Source organism: Cupressus sempervirens, chromosome 4 (assembly GCF_028749045.1).
Source record: "Cupressus sempervirens isolate cs-2001-9-10 chromosome 4, ASM2874904v1, whole genome shotgun sequence".
NCBI classification, from domain to species: Eukaryota; Viridiplantae; Streptophyta; class Pinopsida; order Cupressales; family Cupressaceae; genus Cupressus; species Cupressus sempervirens.
The window spans coordinates 639843184-639866266 of NC_143121.1; the positions used below are offsets into that span (position 1 = coordinate 639843184).

General features: G+C 38.9%; 1 protein-coding gene across 7 annotated transcripts in view; it reads left to right on the plus strand.

The window, feature by feature from the left end:
• Positions 1 to 23083, plus strand: part of TGH (SWAP (Suppressor-of-White-APricot)/surp domain-containing protein) — a 199770-nt gene that overhangs the window by 129436 nt on the left and 47251 nt on the right. For all 7 annotated transcript variants that reach the window (XM_089826310.1, XM_089826314.1, XM_089826315.1 and 4 more), the window contains 3 exons: positions 11142 to 11217; positions 11592 to 11678; positions 11860 to 11937. In XM_089826310.1, coding sequence (XP_089682436.1) covers positions 11142 to 11217; positions 11592 to 11678; positions 11860 to 11937 — 241 coding nt within the window. The remainder of the gene's footprint in view (positions 1 to 11141; positions 11218 to 11591; positions 11679 to 11859; positions 11938 to 23083) is intronic.

The following is a 23083-nucleotide window of genomic DNA, read 5'->3' on the forward strand; positions in this document are numbered from 1 at the left end:
CCCTTATTTCATAAAAAGGGCAAGATTACTTGAGGTATTTGCAAGTTGTAGATTTGAAAACATTATGCTGGCAATAGGTTGTATCGGTGACATTCGCAGGATGTTTAACACATTTTGGAATATTATGGATGAGTTTCATCCCAGCAGCGTATTAGCATCGATGCACTCCATCATGTTCACAATCTTGTTTGAGGAGGAGGATGAAATTTCTAAACTTTTGGCAGAAGATTTATTGTGGGTTTGGACAAAAAAGAGGAATGTGTCACCTATGGCATGTACGTGGTTAAAGAGCCTGATTGATAGGCCTAAGGATCGAAGTACTTTTCCTATGACAGGCAGAAACTTGTATGAGGAGTTTAACAGACATGCTGATTCGATACAAGGAGACATTAGAACATCTTTAGGTAATGGTTTATCTGCATCATCTTTACAAGCAGAAGTGGTTACAGATGTTGTGCAGGTTGAGCCAGTTGCATCAGAAGGTGATATCACAGGCACACTGGACTGCGTGATTGACACAGATAGTGATTCTAGTACAGTTGGGCTGGATAAAGTTACAACAGTTGAGGATACTGTCATGTTTGAGGATAGTATGGTTGATCAGAAAGTGAGCATTTAGGACTTTGCAGAAAATGGTATCAGGCACAGTTGGATGCTTCTTCGCATGAGATAGAGGCTAGTAGTTCTTCACGTGTTTTGGCAAGCCAGCTGAAGATGAAGAAAAAGGATATTGTCGTGGCTTTATCTCATCATGACAGGGTGCGTGGATTGATCGAGAATCACATTTGGATGATTCAACTGCAGGAGAGACAGAAAGGAGTCATAGCAGGTTCTTCTTGTGATGACTTACAGTAGATCAAGGAAGGCATGGAAGCAATGAAGGTAAGTTACATACACCTACTTTAAATCGCGATCATCTCCTTAATCTTGTGGGGATCTATTCAGATGCATTGAAGAAGAAGGAAGAGGAGGTCGACTGATTTTCTCATGAGCTGGAGGATACTCGGAATTCCCTAATGTATACTCAGTTGGCTCTCCAGGATTTTGAGAGACATGTGGATGGGCTTCGTCTTGAGGTGAGTTCAGTTCAAGAGTTAGCGCATATGGCAAGGACTCAGTTTTTTTTTATAGTCGGGTCACATGTTGATGATGATATGAGTATGTCTAGCTTTCACACTCCGGATTCAGAGATTGTAGTGGGTACAGTAGATAGGTACATGAAGTCAATTGGTATTGTTCACATTACTTGAGTTGCCAGTTGATTTCCGTTCATGGATTAGTTGTTGGGATCCTTATCTTAGTACTTGGGAATGTTTTGATCGGAGATGTCTATCATTTTTTGGTAATAGTATCTGTTGCACCATCATGGACTTGATTAGTAATTTACCAGGTGTAGTTCTCATCCATGCCAACAGTTTGTCTGATGCTGGAATTAGTTTTTATACACTTGTGTTGGGCGTTGTTCATGTATCCAATCGACCATTCTTGTTGGAATGGGTTGATGATCTCTCAGATATGACAGAGTTTACAGAAGAGTCCTAGGATCTGATTATTACAGATGACACCCAGGGGGATGTTGTGGATAGTGTCGAGGACTTAGTCTCTTCAACGGGTTCCTTTGATACAGAGGTTTATGTTGATGCTTTAGTCACTCCATTTGATGATACGAGTTCAGCAGTTGGATTGCAGAATTTGGATGGCAGTATTACAGACGATAGCTATTCTAAGGTTACTCCTATGGACAGTGTACCAGGGTTAGAGTATAGGAGTTTGACCAGCCAGCACAATCATGCGTCTAGTCAGCTGAGAGTTAGTGAGCGAGACATTGCTATCGTTTGCGAGCATTTCGATGCTGCTCGTCAGTTGTTAGCAGTTTTTGGATGGGGTTCTCCTACTAGTGATGAGGGAGGAGGCAGTTATCTTTTCTTGATAGAGATCCACTCTTTATGGGATGCTATCCGGATTCTGAGACAAAATTATATGCAATTGGTAGCCGATAGAGATTATCTTATAGAGTGGGGCAGTACAACATATGACGCAGTATTGGTCAAGGAAGATGAGGTGAGTGAGCTTACTCATCAGCTCGAGGTGACTTCTGAGTTCCTTGAGAGTACACAGTTGGTTTTCGAGGAGTCACATTTTCATTTGGCTGAGGTGAACATGGAGTTAGAGTGACTTTAGTCTTTACCGGATTCTATACAGTCACAAGCCGCGGTGTCTGGTGATCCGAGGATGTCCATGGTCAAGGTTGATAGTGGCAGTGGAGATGATATATCTGTCCTTGATAGCAATATTGGCATGTTTGGTTCGTTTCCACTAGAGGCAGTTTCAGTTGAGTTGGGCGTTGCAGCTGAGCATGGTGGTATGTTTGACTTGGTGTTGGTCTCTACTACGGATGACAAGGAGACTAGTGATGTATCAGAGATCATGTGTGATGTTGGTGAGCCGGCAGTTGGTATGGTTTTTGCTAGTGACACTACTCCCTTGTTAATATCTTCGGAAGTAGTAGTTAGTTCCAGCTCGGTTAGTGATCTGTTGCAATGGGTTGCATCACCTGTGTATGGCGAGCTGTCGACTGAGGTTGGTTCTTTTAATCAGCATTATACTGTAGGGTATGTTCATCAGTTTGCATTGGATCCAGGTGTTGAGGACTTGATGGCTGTTGGATTTGGTTTGGGTTCTAGTTCTTGCTATCTATCATGTGATGACTATTCGCCATTAGCGATGCATGGGAGTTATGGTTATGAGACAGTGGCCGCTGATTTGCAGAGTTGTGTTGATTGCAGTAGGTGTACAGTGTGTGGATTCTTTGTATTTGGTGCAGTTTTATGCGGGGGTGGTCACCATTGTAGCAGAGTTGGAGTGTGCATTCCGCATAACATGGTGGGTTGTGTGGATGGTTTTGGTAGTTTGGGTTGCTCACTCTACTTGGGTTTTAATGTTTTGAGAGTTTGTGTCTCATGGGTTTTTGACTGTGGCAGTAGTGGATTTGGAGTTTAGTTGCGCTGTGGTTCACGATCCATTCATGGATTCCTCTTGGTTATATTTCAGAGGTTGTCGCTGGAGCCTACGTTGACTGACAGTAGTATGGTTCATGACTACATTTGGGATCTAGGTGGATTGATTGGTTTGTTGTTTAGCCATTGGTTGGGGACAAGCAATTTTAGGAAGGGCGGATTGTAATGTCCCTATTTCGGCTGGCATCGTTTTGCATGCCGGATCAGTCTATCACAAACTCTCGTAGACGGGTGGTTGTGATGAGAGTCATTCTGGTGTTTATTTGGGGATTGGATGGTTTATTATGCTCTTGGAGATATTATTTATATTTTATCATTCTTAAATTGGGCCTACATGTTATAATTCTAAGTTGAGTTGCACTTTTTATTTTATAAAGTTATTTATTATAAAAGTGCATTATAATGGGATTTTATAATGGATGTTTCTAGAAGTTCTTAGTAACTTCTTAGAAAAAGGATGCTTCTAGAAGTCCTTAATAACTTCTTAGAAAAGTAAATAAATAGAGGGCTTGGCCTCTCATTTGGACAGACGGGAATTGATGATTCTACTACCATTCTCGTTGAGCATTTGTGACACCATCCAGGTCTGCAAATATTCAGCATAATCCTTGAGAGCGATACCTCTCAAGAGATCGCATAACTGAGGAAGTGAAAGACCTTCTGAAGGGTTGCACTTTGGAAGTGGTATTTAGCCATTTCAAGTTGAGCTTAATTTGTATACTCAGACTACCTAAGGGTTTAAGTTTTTGGAAGCAGTCCGAAAAAGAAGATTTGAAAAAGCAGTTTGAAAAAGCAGATCCGAAAAAATCAAGTGAAAAAGAAGATCAGAAAAAGCAAAGTAGAAGGACAGCATTGGAGAAAATTATTACGGCCATCTACAATCAAGTTCCTTTGGATATTACATGCATTGTTCTTATCATTTTGATGCATATTAGAAGGTAAGGCTGTAGATGAAAGTTGCAATAGATTTAAGCATTATTCTTGCGGATGTAAGCCAAGAGTCTTGGCCATTTCAAACTAGCATTGTAGTTAACATTTTATGTGCAATAAAGGAGACATAATTTGCTGGTTTGATATAGTGTAATTGAATATGTATTTATCATTCATGATCAGTTTATTAGTTTGCATGCCAATTGTTTGACAAAATGTCAATTGGCTATAGGTTCTCTTTTTGGCATAAATAATGTTATAATTCTGCATACCAAGTGTTTGTCAAAACTACTAGTTGCTGTAGTTGCATATTGCAAGTGGTTTCAGTCACATATATGCATTGAATAATGTCAAAATAAGTTGCACATTTATGTTAGGTCATTGTTTAATCAATTCAGAGTCTTCTTGCAAGCATTCTTATTGATGCTAAGTGAAGGAAAGAGCCATAAAAGCAAACTGAAATTTTATATCAGTCATATGACCCTTGTATGCAAAGTGTTTTCTTGAACCTTTATCAGCATTTTGGGATCAGATTTGAGTAGGGTCATTACAATGAGATATCCTGAAACTGGTGTTTGAAACACTGTTTCTCAAGCATAGCAAGAGAACCCATCCCCTTACTAATTTTGGACTGTATCACTGGTCTCATATTGAAGCGGGGCCTTGAAAACTTGACCCCTAGATACATATAGGATGAAGTTATCTCAATCTCCTGTCTCTAAAAAAAGAAGTGAAAATTTTAAATCTTTAAGCAATTAAAGACCATAACTCGAGTCATACCCAAGTTAACTGCAAACTGTCTCTGAACACAAAAGGAAGTCAAACCATCTAGAAGCCGCTGTAAACTCTCTGAAGAAGCAAGAAGAACTACATCATCCGTGAAAAGAAGAATAGAGATTGAAACCTGGTGTAAGTAGCAACCATCTCTTGGGATCGAAGATTTCAAAAGGAAATTCTCAAGCTCATCAATATGCAAACCGAACAAAGTGGGGGAAAGAGGACATCCTTGTTTGACCCCAATGGTGCTATGGATTGGATCTAAAAAACCATCAGGAGTTCTGAATCTACCCACTACAGTTTTGTATAATCTCATGATAGCAGTTAGTAACATCTCTGAAATCTCAATCTCCCGAAGCCTCTGAAATAAAGCCATCCTAGGAACAAAATCAAAAGCTTTGTGAAAATCAACAAAGTAGCAGTAAACTTTCTTCAATCGGTGTCTAGCCTTCTCAATAATAGCCTATAAAGTGAAAGTGTGGTCCATGGTTTGATAGTCAGCTTGGAAACCAACCTAACCTCTAGATAACATAGCATTGAGGGCTGTAGCATACAGTTTGGCAAATGTGTGTCCAATCATAATAGTCCTATAATTCCTAGGGTTAGAGACAAGATTAGTCTTATGAATTGGGTAAATCAGATGCTTGGACGAAGAAACCAGAAACCCAATACAAACCACCTTATTAAAGAGAATAGAGAGATAGGGGCCCAGAATGGAGGCACCAAACTTGAAGAGTTCAGCTTGGAACCCCTCCTCATCGGTTGCTTTGCTACATCTCATGGATCTACTAGCCTCGTAAATGTAAGAAGGGGTGTAAATGTGAGAGAAAGGAGGTGGGGTGGGATGAATAGAAGGCTGCCTAGGAATGTCATAAAGAGTCGTGGTGTGAGTGGTAAGGGAACAAAAGTCAAAGATGGAAGATGGAGGAGTACAACGAAGGAAAAGGGTGCACCAAAAAGGATGGGGATTGTGGATAGACATGGAGCATAGGGATTTACATTGGGAAGCAGTAAATAATTGTTTCTTGCAGCGAAGAAAACAAAGGTAAGACAATTGAAGCTGAGCAAAATTGGGAGAGTGAGCTTCGAAAGCGAAATGCACTGAACGATGAAAGGCTTTGCAGTCAACATTCAACCATTGGTTCATGGGGCATGTATTACGACGCTTGTGAGGGAGAGTGAAGGATTGTGAGGTATGGAAAGGATGGTGGATTTTCAAATGGCCGTCGTAAGTAAATCAAATATGGAGGAGGTCTCACAACAATTAGTAAAACACTCGGAATCAAGGAGTCTCGAAAGATAAAAGGGAAAAATCTCTTTGTCACCATCGAGGAAGCGAAAGCGAGTGAGGGAGTGGGTAGTGAAAAAAAGAGATGAGGCGAGTGAGGAGGAGGCGACAAAAGAGGAGGAAAATGAATATGAATGCTAGGAGAGCATGGTCCGCAAGAGGAAGGCGTAAGATGCTGAAGTTGTGAATGAAGGAGAGGGAGAGGTGAGGGCATAGTCAATCACACTAGTGCCCCTGCAATGGGGCCAGCAAGTAAAAAGCTCAGATTCAGGAAACTAGAAAAGACCATTCACAATCACAAGCCCATAGGACTCACAACTCACAAGGCTGTAGAAGATGACGAGCATAACAAGAAACCGGTCCAAGAATATCCTCAAAGATATGATGAAGTCCCAAAGTAGGGATCAATCTCAGTTGAGCAGATGGAATTGGAGCATCAGTCAAAAAGCGGAGTCTAGAGTTCTCTAGTAAATACATCAGTACATAACTAGTTTCTACAAGAATAGAAGTAAATACATCAGTACAATCACATCTTCCTCTTCTCATCTCTACTAGCATATAAGGGAGAGGGTCTAGTCTTAGAAGAGGAACCCTGCACTACGTCTGAGTATGCCTCATCGCTCGGTATCTGAAATGACTCGTTCTCCATCCTGAATGTATCTCCTTTTGCCTCTGGCACTTGTATTGACTCCTCGTCTGACTCCTCATCTTCCTCCTAAATTTCATCCAATGTAAAATCCAATCCATCCCACTCCTCTATAGTTTGTCTCTCCATATCAACAATGTCATCCTTTGTAAATAGTGGAAGTTGCCCCTGTGTCGTCCAATCAAAATAAGGATCTATATCATTCAAATCAATTAGACCAGGTATTGCTTCCTGTGCATTTTTAATGTACAACTTAAGATTGTATTGCATATATACAAGGTCATTGAGGTGTTTTTGGGCTAATTTGTTTCTCTTTGTTGTGTGGATGGACTCAAATAAGCTCCGACTGCACTAATAATGGGATGAGCTACAAGGTTGGCACAAGATTCAGAGAGAAAATTGCTTTAGAGTGGGGGTATTGTTACCCCAAGTTTGCCATCAGGTATTTGCAAAATAAAATACTAGGAATTTATAAATCAATGAGAAAAGCGAAAGCATAACCTCTAAAATGGCAAAATTGCAAATGTTTTAGACTTTAACATTTTAATTGGGTTTGAGTGTTTCTTGCTCTCTTTGCGAGCGCAGAAGAGACCAAATTACCATTTGATTCAACATAGCTCTGCTGTTCGGTCACAACAAGGTCTCTTGGTGTAACATCAGATATCATCCTCTAAATGCTTACATAGAGGCCCTTCATGACCTCTTCATTAGGATCTAAAAAAGAATCATCATGCTTAAAACAAATAGAAAGTGAAATCAAGTTTTAGTACACAACCTTAAAAACAAAGTGAGAAAAAGTCTTAGTAAAATCTGAAGAAGAATCATAGTACCTAAAATGGGGGTTGGTGGAGTTGATTGTTCCATCTCCAATTAATAATTTTCCAAATGGGATCAAATTTGAGTCTATCCACCTTGTAATAATTAGTAATTTGTAATAGAATGTTTGGCCCTATCCATGGCCTCATAAAGACATCCCATTGGGGTTTGTTCCTCATGAACTAAATGCAAAACTCTAACTGGGGACTTAGACATCTAGAATTGAAATTTGAAAAATACAAATTAGTTTACAAAAGGATTAATTAATGAAGTTACTATTGTAGTAAGTTAAAAATTAATAAAAGGCAATAGCCTACAACACAACCGTAAATTGTGAGCCTCTTATCTTGGAGGTCTTGAGTTCAAGCCTACTCAAGCTTAATAAATGATAATAATAATTAATCACAACATATGATAATAATTAATCTTGTCTTTGGCCTCTTATTGGTAAAAAAAAAGTTACATATTTGTAATGAGTATCTTGATTCAAGAATAATTAAAAAGTTAACGTTTTCAAGTAATGTTCACAATCTTAGTAGACCTGTCCAAAAACATTTGGTCAAAGACTATGGGTGCCACAACCTCTCCTTCAAACTTATTTGAATAAGATGAGTCAAGCCATGGTGGACTCAGGGTCATCCATTCTCTCGCTCTGGTCTTGCCCCTACTATCTATTGGCAACAGACTTCATCTAATAGTTGCAATTGAATCCCATATAGATAGAGGGGTTTCATTTGGTGCAGGTGTTGAGATATGCCCTATTTCTCGTATTGACCTTCACGAGAAAGCTCTATGCCCTTGCCAAACCATCATTAGAAAGAAAGCCGGAATAGGCCAGCCATAGGACTGCATAAAACCAATAGGTATTGGACTGCGGGGCCCGCATGCAAACAAATGAATAGGCTTGTAGCACTAGGCCCTACTATTTAAATGGGTTGGGTGCCTCATAGAGATAGATTCGAAGTATCAAGTGTAGCCTTAGATATAATGTAAGGTTTTTTTTTTTGGCCCATTTACATTTGTTTCGAAGGAGACATTGTTTTGGTAATACTTTGCAATGTCAAGAAAACCATTGCAAACCTTGTGACAGTGAGGGTCACCAAATCTTTCCCTTTAGCGAAGTGTCTTATAAAATTTAGAACCCAAGGGTGATTATAGATATATATGGTGATTTGCCTTGCATCTTCCACAATTGGAGTCATGCAATCAAGTTTTCCTATGTTGTGCAAAAGAAGGTCAAGGACGTGCTATAGATGGTGACCAAAAAAGAACAGGGTGCCTCCCTTGGAGGATTCTACCTAGCATATTAGTACAAATTTAATAATTAGTTTCCAACTTTCCATATTTTACATGAAAGCAAAATTAAATAATAACTCGCACTTTGTAATACTTAATGATAATCATATGCAACATACAAAATTAAAATTTCCTACAGCGACATATGTTGCTACATTATATGTGATGATTTGCACCATATTCTCTACTCCCATCTCCATGACAACATTTTCCAACATTAATGTCAATGTGTGCGCATTTTTCACCTATTGGAGGCATCAACAAATTTCTAAAACACTACATCATCTTTGCAAGCAACCAAAAAATAAATAATGGTTCTATTCTTCCCATCTGTCCACCCATCAAATAGAATGGTGCAGCCATATTTCCTCGATTCTTTTTTTGTTCTTCCACCACTACTCTTGCCCTATTAACCGCATTTACAAGAAACCTACAAAATCAAAGTGAAATCGAGTCTTAGTACACAATTTTGATTTAATAAACAGGAAATAGCAATTAAAATATAAAAATGAACTCAAGTGGATTCCGATTGTTTATTAACATTCCACTCAAATCCTTGTGAGAAGGGGCCTTGTACCCTTTTCTCAAAACTATCATTACAATCACCAAATTCAGCCAATAGGAACTTCAGCCATACTCATTGGGATATGGTTGAAATACCAAAAATATGCACATGCAATATCAGTTTGTCATGCGTCTCCTTGTGCCCTCAAGTGACCTCTAATAATGGTAGTGCTCCAGGTGTGTTCTTGGGCACAAAATAGCTGCCTATCCCTGATGCTGATGGTGGTGAAGAACACTGTACCCTAATAGAGGAAGCAAAAGTGGTAAAAGAGGAAACACTCTGTTTGCAGATCCGCATGCCACGAAGAGAGCCCACTATGCTCTCAAGGGCTTCTTCTTCTTCAATGTCAATGGGAAAACCTTGAGTTTCAGCTATGGCTGTCTTCATAGCTAATTGTCCCCTCTCCCTTTTTCAATTTTTTGTCTTCCTCAGCTGCATGCAGGGCATTAATAAATCTTTTTATTTCTTCTATTGCTTTGTCACATGGGTTTGAATCAACTTTCGTAATGTGTGCAAGGTGGTATTTGAGGCAGTTTATGCCTCCAGAAATTACTCATTCACATCTTATGCATATCACCTTCCCAGGCTCATATGGAGCTTCATAGGCATACCAACATGCCTTATCTCTTGCATTTCTAGGCTGGGTGCCTTTATATCTAGAATGGTATGGTGTTACTTGGCAAACTTCCTCTGAATTTTTTTATTTGATGGATAACTGCTGCCCTACACATAGAAATTTAAAACACAAATTAAATTTTTTAGAAAAAGAAATAAACAAAGTTAGAAATAGAAACTATTTAAATTAGTTTGAACATTTTTAGACATCATTTGAAGTTAAACAATAACTAGTAACTACATAAACTGCTAGGATTTGCTTTTTGAAGGAAAACTACATACTCTTAGAAAAACAGATAGAGACTCAAAAAAACTTGTCAAAAATAGTGTTGAATTGTCTTCAAATGATAACCATTTCTAACTACTTAGGAATGAATTAGAATTCATTTACATGCAACATTAAAAGAATTAAATGTTTTTAAAAAGTGTAAAAACAAACTCAACAAGCCTACCTGGGTATGAGATTTTTCTTGTAAAATCGGTTGAAATTTGCCTTAAATCCACTCGAATCCGCCTTCTGTAGCTTTCAATCAGCTAGCAAGGACTTGGAAGCCTCTTTCCCTCAATACAAAGTCCACAATGCCGCAAATGAAAACTGGCATAAAAAAATGTCATTTTTTGGCATCTAAGCTCTGATTTTGCTGCATAAGCAAGTTTTGAAAACAAATTTTCGACTAATCAACCTCAGTGCCCAGATCGTGTGTTTTTTAAAAGAAATCAGCGAGTAATTTGTGATTTTTCCATCTATGAAGCAAAGTATTAGTGCATGATGCAAGTAAGACCACTAAAATGAAGACATGCAAATTATTCTTTTGGCAACTCATAGTGATCCATGATTTGCATAGGGGATCTAATCAACTGTAACATCCAAATCATTGGTTAGGAGTCGGGACACATAGTGAGTGCATAGAGGCACCTAATTGTTTGTCAATAATGAAGATTGCATGCAATAGTGACTCTCCATTGGCATTCATTAAATTATCATTAAGGGTATTATAGAATATTAGTAGATTGTTGTCTTCAGATTAAGTGAGATTTTCTTATCTTCATATTTTATTTCCATTTTCTATTCTATGAAATTCAAATCTGTTTCATATTTTCTGCTAATATAATTATTTTCTATATTATGTTTCATTTTGTATTCCATGCTTACTGTGTGTTATCACAGTTCTTACAAGTTCTTCTTTGTAGGTCTTTGTGATTCATCCGAAGAATGATTTATATGGGCTTGGCTATGATCCTTTCAAAAACGCGCCAGAGTTTAGAGGTTTGAGTTATTTTTCTATTGACAATGATCTCTATTTTCTGCCGTAAGGTTTTAATTTTAAATTGTTCAAATAGGCTACTTTTAAAACCCTTTAAGCTTTATTACTGGCTTATTTTCATGATAAAATATACATGCTCAGAACTTTTTCATGTAGTAGAAGGAATCCTTTACAGCTTGAGCCATTCTTTTGCTTGCCTGCCATAAATGAGAATTAGAATTCTGATGTGTTTGGTCTTGAGCACCATACATGTTTTTGAACTCTTTCCTTTTGGGTTTCATGTTATAGGTATTTGAAATAGCCAAATCAATGCTTATGTTCTTGTTATATCTTAACTTTTGTACTTACTTTGATGTTCTTTGTTATCTTTTTTAAGAAAGGAAAGAAATTCAAACTTCTTTTGGAAAGGAGAAAAGTTGGAGCAAGGTGGATCGTTTGCAAGGAAGGCTATTCAGACCAAATGGTTCTGTATATTTTGCCCCTTTATCCCTTATGTTCTCACTAATGCATGTTGTCTTCAAGTTTGGACTCTATCATTAGATACATAGTAGAATCAACAAAGAGGATTTCAGCATTTCATCAATTTCACAAATGATGTAAAAACTTGGTAACGAAGAGATCATTCATTTCCATTTGACATGCAGCTGGGAAAATCTCTATGGGCTTTGGGATTGGTGCTCTTGAGGATGTAGATGAAGATGATGAAGACATTTATGCTACTGGTAATTCTTTTTTTCTAGCCCCTGAATATTTTGAAAATTTTGGGCTTTGCTGTTGCCATCTCAAATATATGAAATTGATATTTTGTAAATAATCTGGGAGTGTGGTAAGTTCAATTATATTTAATGAGTAATAGGTTCAATTCAACTTGGTGCATGCTAAAACAATTACGTTTTTGATATTGAGAACAATTATTGTCTAGCAATCAAAATGCCTCTACATTGAATACCTGGTTGCTGCACATATGTGAAGCTTGGTTGGTGAAACTATTTTGAACTTAATTTGGTCTGTTTACATGATTTACCGTACAACTTCTCTCAGGCTTGAGAACTATGATGGTAATTGCTTTTGTACTAAAGCAATAGCAATGATGATGTGCTGGATAAGAGGAGGCGATTTCAACACTACTTTTTAGCCACATGAAATGAAAGATAGACCTCTTAAATGGATTTTTCTTTTGTGTCTTGAATAATGTGCAACTCAAATGGCTAGGTTGGAATTTCTCCAATTGCATGTAAATTCTCATGGACTATTGACCAGGCGTCTGCCAAGTATATGCAACATTTCAATTTTTTTCTTCTGCATCTTTTTTCTTCAATTGTCATGATTCTTCACATACCCCTTGACTTTTAATTAAATTAAACTTTAATCTTACATTTTATGTAGTTAAATTTTTTATAATCACATTAAAAAGGAACATCACAATGATCTGTTATAAAACCAAGCCTATCTTTTTAAAGTTGTGTTTGAAACCATGATTTGAAATTTCGCTCCTAAAGTATTTAAAAATATCTCTAAAGTTATCAAGTTTGTAGAAAAACTTAAATATAAAACTACTAGGCCCAACTTAAAATAATATTATTAATCTTTCCCTTTTTATCTTGGAGTTTACAGCTTAATAGAAATATGAAAAGATTAATCTTATATTCTACTGTAATCTTTCCTCTGATCTGCAGCTTCTTTGCTGGAATAATTGTCTTGAAATGCTTTCCAAATTTCTGTCTAAATATATAGAGATTTTCATCCACTAACTTGGTAAGCAAAATTAAGGACTTTCAATTTCATCCTTAAATGTCTGTTCTTTGAGGGGTTTCGTCTTCTATTTGCTGAACCATGTTCTACATTTCGTTAGGAATACAAATCAAATATAAAATATATGAAATGTATGAGACAATCAATCATATTATACCAAGGAGAAGAATACTTATTATATAAGGAATTACAAAAGATCTTTCAATAACACAAATGATTGAGAACTAAACACATAAAAAGAAAGATAGGAAAAGCTTACTGAATGACTTATAGAATAGATAGTTACGGAAAACTAATTAAACAAGTTGAATGACCATTATAAGTTAAATATTACACTATTACTTTAATACCCAAACTTAATGGTTATTGCCTTGCAGAAGACATGAAATGATCTGCTGGTCTTTTGGCTATGAATGCATAGAAGGATGACTCCTCTAAATGCCATGTGACATGCGGCTGTTGTTGTGATCCTCCTTCATTGGATTTTTGATCAGCGAACCGATTTCAGCAGAAGTTTTCATATGATCAAGATTACCACAAAATGACTAGGACAGATTTTGGATTTTGTGAAGAATCATTAGGTTTTCTGTGTTCTTTTTGATGAGTGGACTTGCCTTTGCCTGTGTTATTTGCAGTGAAAGCATGCTCCACACTATCTCTCTCAGTGTCGCTACCAAATTGTTGCTTCTACCTGTCTTGTTGTGAGAGCTTGTTGCATAGAATATCAGACTTCAAATCAACATTGGTAGAGGTGATGTTGATAGTTTTGATGAAGTGCACATATGTTCGTAGTAAGCTTTTCTTCGTGATAACCACTATATACTCTTCTTCCATCTTGCGACCAAGGGCCTCCAGTTTATTCATGAATGTCTTTGACCTTTATAAAATGATCCTATTAAGAGAGCTTGACATTCATCATAATCGAGAACAACATACTTTTAATAAAGAAAGATGTTTCTTTTATCTGACATTTCATGCAGATCCTTCGAGCATCCAAATTTCAGCAACAGTCTTGCTGAACAATACTTCTGGACTAAGTTACCAGATTCTCTCCTGGACCTAGGAATTCCTGTTTCAATTCTCTCAAAAGTCTGGTCCTTGTCAGATTCTGTCAAAAGTGTGCTGCAGACAGCGAATTTTACTGGGAATTCTCTGAGAGGAACCCTGACAGAATTAAGACGACTTTTGGGCGACTTTGGTTTCCAGCAGAGGAACCCGAACAGAATTTCAGAGAATTTTGAGAGAATTTGGTCGAAATACACCTTTTGTTTACTTTTTCAATTTTTTTTTTTTCCAAATTAGACTCAAGTTACTAATCGTATTTAATTTGAATTCAATGCTAATTGAGAAGAGGAATCGAGATGTATAAGAGTGCCATGTATCTTTTATGAAATGTATGTGATACCATAATTTGTGCATATACCCTAACATGTATAGAAGACTATGGATTGAACAAAATCTAAAGAGATCTTTACCGTGGATAATTCTGGATCCAAAGCCTGCTTTCTTCGTTTCATCCAGTTGATCCAACATTGCTTTCTTTGAATCATCCAATATGATAGTTAATGTGTGAAGCTTACAATGTGGTAAAAATCACAACCTTGGCCTTAAATGGGCCTATAGCATTACTTTTTGTGCTTCTAATTTGCAGCAGCAGAATGATGATGATTTACTTGATGGTTTTTGATGATATTTGGTCAATGATGGTTGATTATTAATGTTGAAATTATTGTTTTTGAACTGAAACATTAATATGGTGGTGTATTTTGCTATGTTGCTAAAATTTTAGCATAGTGGTGTATGAGAAATTATTTGCTGCTGCATCTATGTACAAACATATATATAAACCATATATTCTCATATGGGCGAACCCAAAACGAATCTGAACCTAGCCCAAAAACAATTTGAACGAATTTCGAACCCAAATCTCGATCCCGAATCAGTACCCAAATCCAAATTGGCAACTTAGCTTTTGGAAGCATCTCACTAGTGATATATAATTTGAGTAACTTATCTGTTTCATGATTACCCTATTTGATCCCAGTCTTTACCTGCAATCATTGGAGGAGTTGATATACGAAGAACATCCTGATTGTAGAGTGGAAATATCACCCAAGTTTCACAAATACAGATACAGAGATATGCTAATCACATAGAATAGTTCAATTGATACATATGAAGTGAAACCTAACACATACCATTCATACCACAGTACTAGGAGGCAAGGAAATGGTTTATTTATTAATACTAAAAACCAACATGAGTACATTACCAATGTTCCAAATATTTGTAGAAGAGTCGGTTAGTTGGAAACCAATGGACGCATTTCCTCACCACCTAACTAACCAACTCGACTAGCTTAAACAAGTACTAAACGTAATAGGTACTTTATTCCGACTACATCTATCCCCCCGAAAAAAGGAAGTCATCTTCCAAACGACTTTAGAACATGAAACCAACAAAAACAACTTTAACTTCAGGAAGAAGGATGGGAGGACATCACTGTACTCGGAGTTCCCCTTAGCCGTTTTCTGAATGCCCTATAATACCCGTAGTGCGTCCATCATTTTAGCTTTTGCCACGGCAACCTTGCTTTCCAATTCAGCTTTTTCTTTGTTCCAAGCTTCTTGCATAGCAACTTTCTTCGCTGCCCACTGTTGTTGAAGACTCTTTCTTTCTAGCCCCCAAACTTTAGCTAGGTTTTTCTCCTTTTGTAGTTTCAAAAAGGTTCCCCGAAAGGCAACCTCCATTGCTGTTAGCACTTCTAGGAGAGGCAATTGTTCTTGTCCCACGGAAATGATAGAGCTGCCCGTCCATGTCCTCTGAATAGCCACCCTGTTCTAGAAGTCCCCAATCTGTTTGGGAGTCAGTTTGCATAAAGGCGGCCAATGCCTCTGCTACGGTAATGATGGTCTCTTGATTCTGAGCCTTGGCCTGTTGCACAATCCTCCTAGTAGAATGCTCCATGGCATGAAGCTCAGTGAGGAATAGTTCGGCCTTGGCTGCAAAAGAGGCTGTGTCTGGTGGTTCCCCGCGCTCACTTTGTATTTCACCCTGCTCCTTAGCAGTTGTCTCTATGGGTGAAGACACCATGCCTTCCTCTTTGAGTAACTTGTTCGCTTCCTCCAGGATGGTATCTGTTGTGGCCCCATCCGTACCAGCTAGTGTCGTCATGCTATCCTGAGTGTGAATTTTCCTAGTTTTCTCCTCCTCCTACTAGTCGTACCACAAGAGCAACTAGATGGACTACTTTTGGACCACGGGTTGTTTGTACCCTTACTTTATGAGCACATTTTGTTTGGCACCTCAAGTCCATGACTTTAGTACGGGAGGGCTGTTCGGGAAAGATAAGTGGCGCCATCTTCGGAACTGATACTCTGGAAGCCCCCCATGTCGGGATTTGTTGTTTGCCACCTATTCCTTCCTTTACTCCTGCTTGATTTGGCTTGGAAGCATCTGCTACCTCAATTTTGTAGGGATCACTAGGTGGTTTCTAGTAAAGTTCCGGAGGTTCTGCTAACCCTATTGGAAGTGGTCCCTCCGTAGGTGGTAAAAACGTCACTACCCTCGGAGTCCCCTGAAGATGACTCAGACAAATCTCCACCTCCTGTGAGTCGGAGGAGGATGAATCCATATCCCTGCCTTCTTCTGAACTTCCATCGTCCTCTTTCTCTTCTGCCTCTTCGATCACTACTGTTTGTTTGGGTTTCTTTTTCTTGAGTTCACCTTCATTGTGAGATCCTACATCCAAGGTATCTAGATGGAGCTAGTAGGTCATAGTTGGTTTATATGGTTCTACTTTACAAGTCGGTACCAGTTTTCCATGGTGTTCGCTGCTCACCTGCATGCGTACTGCTTCTAAAACAAGGCCACTGTATGATGAGGCATATAAAAGGCTTTATGTTTCAACTCCATAAATTCTCATAGTCTCTTAGAAAGAAATTTTGCCTAGTTATATGTCTGCCCTTTATACAATTCATCCAATGTAGGTAGCATCCAAAGGGCAATGTCGGAAGTACGACTGCCCACAGTGAGCTTACTTTTCACCAAATCTACAACACGATGCCATTCATCATTTGCTATGAAAATTTTCTTCAGACCCCTACTATACTTCAAGATGCCTTCCCATTCCAGGCTTGTAAGATCTTTCCGACACATTAATTTCAACCATTTCTTCTTGTCTTCTATTGTCTTAAAAGTTTTTTCCACTTCTTGCCCTCTGTTTGGAATTCCAAAAATCCTACTTATTTCTTCTGCTGAATAAGAAACTGTCACCTATTGCTAAAAATGTTGTACTACAAATTTATGACCTGATACCTCATATCTTGTGATTAAATTCCGTAGTATAGGTTCAAACTCTTTTAATTCAAAAATAGGCATGAAAATGATTTTATCTACCTCGGTTGCACATAATGCTTTTTTCAGATGATGATCTGCCTCGGCTTTTTCCCACCAAGTCCTACACTCGCTTCCCATCACACTTTCAAATGTAATATTCTTAGTCGTGATTGTAATTTTTTGTGCTGTTTTCCCTCTGCCATTTGTCATCTTCTTTGTTTTCTTTTCGGTTTCCAGTGCCATAGGTTTCTTCTTTTTGGAGTCAATAATATTTCCCATACTCGGATTTCCAATGCTTAGTTTCACCATTGTGTGTTGATGCATTCATTTCCTAGATCTTTTCAACTGTTTGTACCCGCCACCTATACCAACTGTACCAATGGTTCTTACGATGTGATTGCTTGCAAAAAAAAAGTTTTTCGGTCTTAGAATTGATAGTTTGTACGAATATCTCCTCTTCCTCATGTACGAATGTCAATGACACCAATTGCTGTATGGATGTCAATGACTGCACATAACCTACAAATTTCCATGCCTGCTCTTGCTGTACGGATTTCCTAGACTGCTTATGCCATATGGGTGGGTGTTTCCATACAGACTCCTTTCTTAAAGATTGTTGTCGTACGGAATTCCCACCTGAAGAATGCTGCCGTATGGATGTGTGCTTCTACTGCACGGGCTTGCTCTCTATGCGACTTTGGCGTACAATGTCATGGTTAGGTACTGGCATAATTCCTCCCTCCAGTACGGATTTCTCTTCCTCCCCTGGTACGGATTTCTCATTTACTTTGTGCCATACGGAATCACCTCCCTTGTACTGCTGCCATATGGAATTGTTTCTCTATCGTACGGATTTGATCTCTAAGCACTCTTGCCATATGAACTTATTCACTGCCTGTACAAGTACGTTTGGAAAATGCTGTACGCTTAGTCCGTACGATGGTCTGCCTGTTGGTTTGTCGTACGCAGGTCTGCTATATGGTGGTCTTCTCTTCACTACTCGTCCGTATGAGCTCTTTTCCTGCAATGATTGTATGAGTTCTGATCCCCTCCATATGGCTATGTTTCTTAGTGCTTCGTCCACCCTTCTCTCCTATTGTACGATTGTCTGTACGGCCAACTTTTCCTTTCCTATGGCTGCTCGTATGGCCACTTCCCTTAGGTACAACTGTCCATACGACCTTGACTGCCTCTCCACTTTCTTGTTTGTCACTTCCTTCTCCAGTAATGGTAATTCCTTCTCTGTCACTCTAGCAAATATTTTGGGAAATGTTTTGTGACTTTGTCTCTTTATAAGGGCTTGGCTCGGTTTTTTCTCTTTTTGTTTTTTTGTCCTTTTTCCTTTTTCTCCTCTTTTATATTTATATAATAGCTACTCACTAATTCATTCCGTCTCTCATACACTTTTAACTTAGACCCATTTAGTAGGTCTCTGATATGTTTGTTATCCAAAGTAGATAACTTTATTGCTCCATTCTCCTTTATTTCTGAAATTTTAAATGATCCTAGCCATTCGGCCTTAAATTTTCCTGGTTTTATTTCATTTTTCCCATTGTATCTTAGTACCAATTGTCCTTGTTTAAAATCCATTTTCTTTAAACTCTTGTCATGTCAAAATGTTCGACTTTGCTGGGCCACTTTTGTACTCCATTGAGCAAATGTCCTCCTTTCATCCAGTTTGAGTAAAGTGCATAGTCTTTCCTTGAGGCTCTCTTCATCCCCCAACTTGTTTTTCACTGACACTTGTAAGCTTGGTACTACATGTTCCATTGGTACTACGGCTTCCTATCCATACATACGGTAAAAGGGTGTATGTCTAGTAATGACTTTATACATAGTCCTATATGCCCAAACCACCAATGGGATTCGCTCTTCCTAATCTTGCCCTTCGACTCCACAAGTTTTATAGAGGATGGCTACTATTACTTTGTTCGTGGCCTTTGCTTGGCCGTTTGCTCTTGGATAGTAAGGACTGGATAAAGAATGAAAATTTTTATACTCACTTGTCATCCTCTTGATGGTATGATTGATAAAATGTACTCCTCGGTCACTAGTTAGCTGGAGTGGAATCCCGAATCCGGTGACTATTTGCTCGTACAAGAATCTGGGCGTGCTGAGAGTAGTGTTGTCTGGAAGAGCCCATACTTCCGCCTATTTCATTAAGTACTCTATTGCCACCACTATGTACTTGCATGGATGACTTTGCTTACCGGTAAGGGTCACACAAAATCTAGTCCCCACTGTTCAAATAATTCTTGTGTTTTGGACAGAAATAAGGGCATGGAATCTCTTTTGAGTGGCCTTTCCACTCTTTGACAAGTGTCACAACTGAATATTCATTCGCTCGCATCTACGAACAATGTCGGCCACCATAGTCCTCCCAAAAGTACCTTTATCTCCGTAGCATCTGGTCCCATGTGACCTCCCGCCAGTCGTTCATGGGCCTCGCTCAGGACCCCTGGAATTTCTTCCTCCATTACACACCTCCTTAATATTCCATCTAGTCCCATTCTGTATAATAACCCTTCAATTAGCTAGAATGTGCTACTTAAAGCAATTTTCCTCCTTTCTGCTGTAGGCATCTCCTTTGGAAAGGTTGTTGTTGATAAGTAGTGTCCAATTTTTTCATACCATTGAGGTAACACTGCAATTTGAAATAGGGGTGTGTTTGGAAAATCTTCGCACACCCCACTACCCGAAGCTTCTCCTGACTTGATTCTCGACATCCGGTCAGCAATCACATGAGATTTTCCCGGTCTTACTATAATTTTGAATGTAAATTCTTGTAGTAGGATTACCCATCTACTTACTCTCCCTTGAATCACCGGTTTATTCACTAAGCACATTAGTGCTTGATGGTCAACAAAAAATGTAAAGGGTGTAGCTAGTAAGTAATGGCTGAATTTCTGCACTACATACACAATACCTAATGCTTCCCTCTTCGTGGTACTGTAGTTACGCTATGCCTTAGATAGTAGCCGCCTTGCAAAATATATAGGATGATCCAACCCTTCCCTGTTTGTGCCAAAGTGGCACCTATTGCATAATTGGAGGTGTCCACATGGACACAAAATTCTTTGTCCCTGTCGGGATATATGAGAATAGGGGCCCCGACTAATCTTTTCTTCAGTTCTTGGAAAGCCTCTTTCTGCTCTTTTTCCCACGCAAACCACTCGCCTTTCCTAGTTAATCTTTCTAGTGGCATTGATACTTCAGCAAATCCTTTTATAAATCTTCTATAGTATCCCACATGACCCAGAAATGACTTGATACCTGTTACATTGGACGGTGCTTCCATTTCCAAAATCACCTTGACCTTATCCGGATCTGTCTTTAGTCCTTTGCACACAATGTGCCCAAGCAGTCTCCCATGTGGAACCATGAACCTGCATTTTTTTGGATTGAGGGCTAATCTTGCTTTTTGACATTTGTCCATGCATTCTCCTAGAATTTTGAGGTGTTGCTCTTGCCCACTGTAGACCGACCAGTCATCTAGGAATGCTTTGAAATTCCCCACCGGCATTCCATCGAAGATATGTAGTTTGATCCTTTGGAACGTGGTTGGTGCATTGCATAGTCCGAAGGGCATCCTATTATAGGCATATACCCTGTCTTCAACCACAAATGTAGTCTTCAGCTTATCTTCTTCTGCAATGCTAATCTGATTGTATCCTGAAAATTTATCCATGAAGGAATACATCTCATGACCAACTACCTCCTCCAAGATGCTATTAGTAAACGGGATGGGAAATGGGTCTTTTATTGTTACCGCGTTCAAACACTTGAAATCTACACATATCCGAATTTGAGCGCCATCCTTCCTGAGTGATATGACTATAGGCGATACCCATTTACTTGTTTGTACTTTGAATATTATCCCCACTTTTAACATCTTCATGATTTCTTCCCCGATCCTTTTTGCATAGTTTTTATTCATTCTATAAGGTCTTTTCTGTACTGGTCTTGCTCCGGGTACCAATGGAATCCGATGGACACATAGTTCTAGAGGTGCTCCCTTCAAGTCTTTGTACGTCTGAGCAAAAATGTCCTTATACTCCAAGAAGATTATAAGGGCTGCCACTTTCAATACTAGGTCCCAGTCATCTCCTATCCATACGTCCATGGATTGATCTCCTTCTCCGAGGTTCAATGCTTGGAGCTTGGCCTCTTCGTATTCCACCTTTTGTTCAAAAATGTGTGCAGGTGTCTTGTTGAGGGTTGTCATCCCTTCCTTATACTTTGTAAATCCTTCCAGGTATTGTTCCTCTAATTCAGATTCTTGTACCTCCAGCATATTACATTCTGCATGGAAAACTTCATAGTCTCCCATCTGCCAATGAAATAATCCATTAAGGGAACTTGTGTCGTCTTTTGAGCATTCTCTTAATCTTAGTACTCCTTCCTCATCTGGTTCCATCCCTCCACAGTCTTCTTCTTCAGAGTCTGAAATCAAGTCCTGACTTACTGACTAGTACTTGAGGTTTATGATGTACTTTCTTCCTTTCGACTCAATAGATAGAGTGTTTCGTTTCCAATTATGGGTCGCTTTTGTTGCAACCAGCCATCCCCTCCCTAATAGAGCATTGTATCCCTTCTTCTCTAGAGTGATAACCACAAAATCAATAATGAATTGTTGCCTACCAACTATGACTTTTTGTCCCATCAGCGTCCCTATACTCTTGATTCCATGTTAGTCCGCTCCCACTAGTTGAAATGTCGGAGGCCAGATTGTAGGTTTCCCTATTTCATTCCATGTTTCTTCTGATGAGACATTTACACTAGAACCTCCATCTACAATAGTATTTGAGAGTTTACGCCCTAGTATCTCCATCTCTACTACCGCTGGTGTTCTCCCCATCCCTATGGTGAATAATGTATTGTCTTCTGTGCATACTTCTCCCTCCTTTTCTTTCTTTGGGGTTACCCCGTTCGGGTTTGCCCCCAGTGCTACCTATAGTTGGGGTAGTGTTTCTAATAGATCACCTATTTTCACTGGGATAGTAGATTCTAGAACTTGTCGCACAATATCTGTTACACCTTTGTTTGAAGTAGGCTTCTCCGGTTTTACCTTTCCTTCCTCTCTCATGCTTTCTTGAATGTGTTTCTTTGTTTCCTGAAATCTTTCGTTTTTTGTAGTAGCAGCTGGATAGGTTAATTTTCTGGCCTGCATCCTAGTGACTGCAAGAATCTCGCCTTTTGGATCATCAATGTCTAGCGTATTTACTCCTTTTTGTCTTGGGCAATTTGCATTCTCATGGTTGCCTGGCCCACACCATTTGTAGAGCATCCCTCCATTTTGTCCTCCTCTGCTTTGACAATCTCATGCAAAGTGTCTCCATTCATTACATCTCCTACATTGAATCATCGGCCTCCCCTTGGAATCATACTGGAGTGGCCGCTGCGATTTGTTGTTATTGCTATTATTATTACTATTGTTGTTGCTTCCTCTCTTGTTGTTTCTGTATGCTCTTGGTGAGGCTTTTGTATTTGTGTTCTTCAGTGGAGTGGAAGGAGGTGTGGATTGCCCCCCTTGGGTTAGGAATTCTTGGGTGCTCCTTGTTTTCAAATTATAGGGGCAATCTTTAATTTCGTGCTCCAGTACCTAACAGATCTCACAAAATGCTTTCTTCGGGCATGCTCCCTTAGTATGGCCTTCTTTTTCACACTCCGTATACCAAAGTTCTCTCCCTTCTTTATTTTCTTCCTTGCTCCCTGTCACTTCCTTCATCAAACGTCTTAGGTCTTTTCTTAGGGCTTGAATGGTTTTAGATTCTTCTT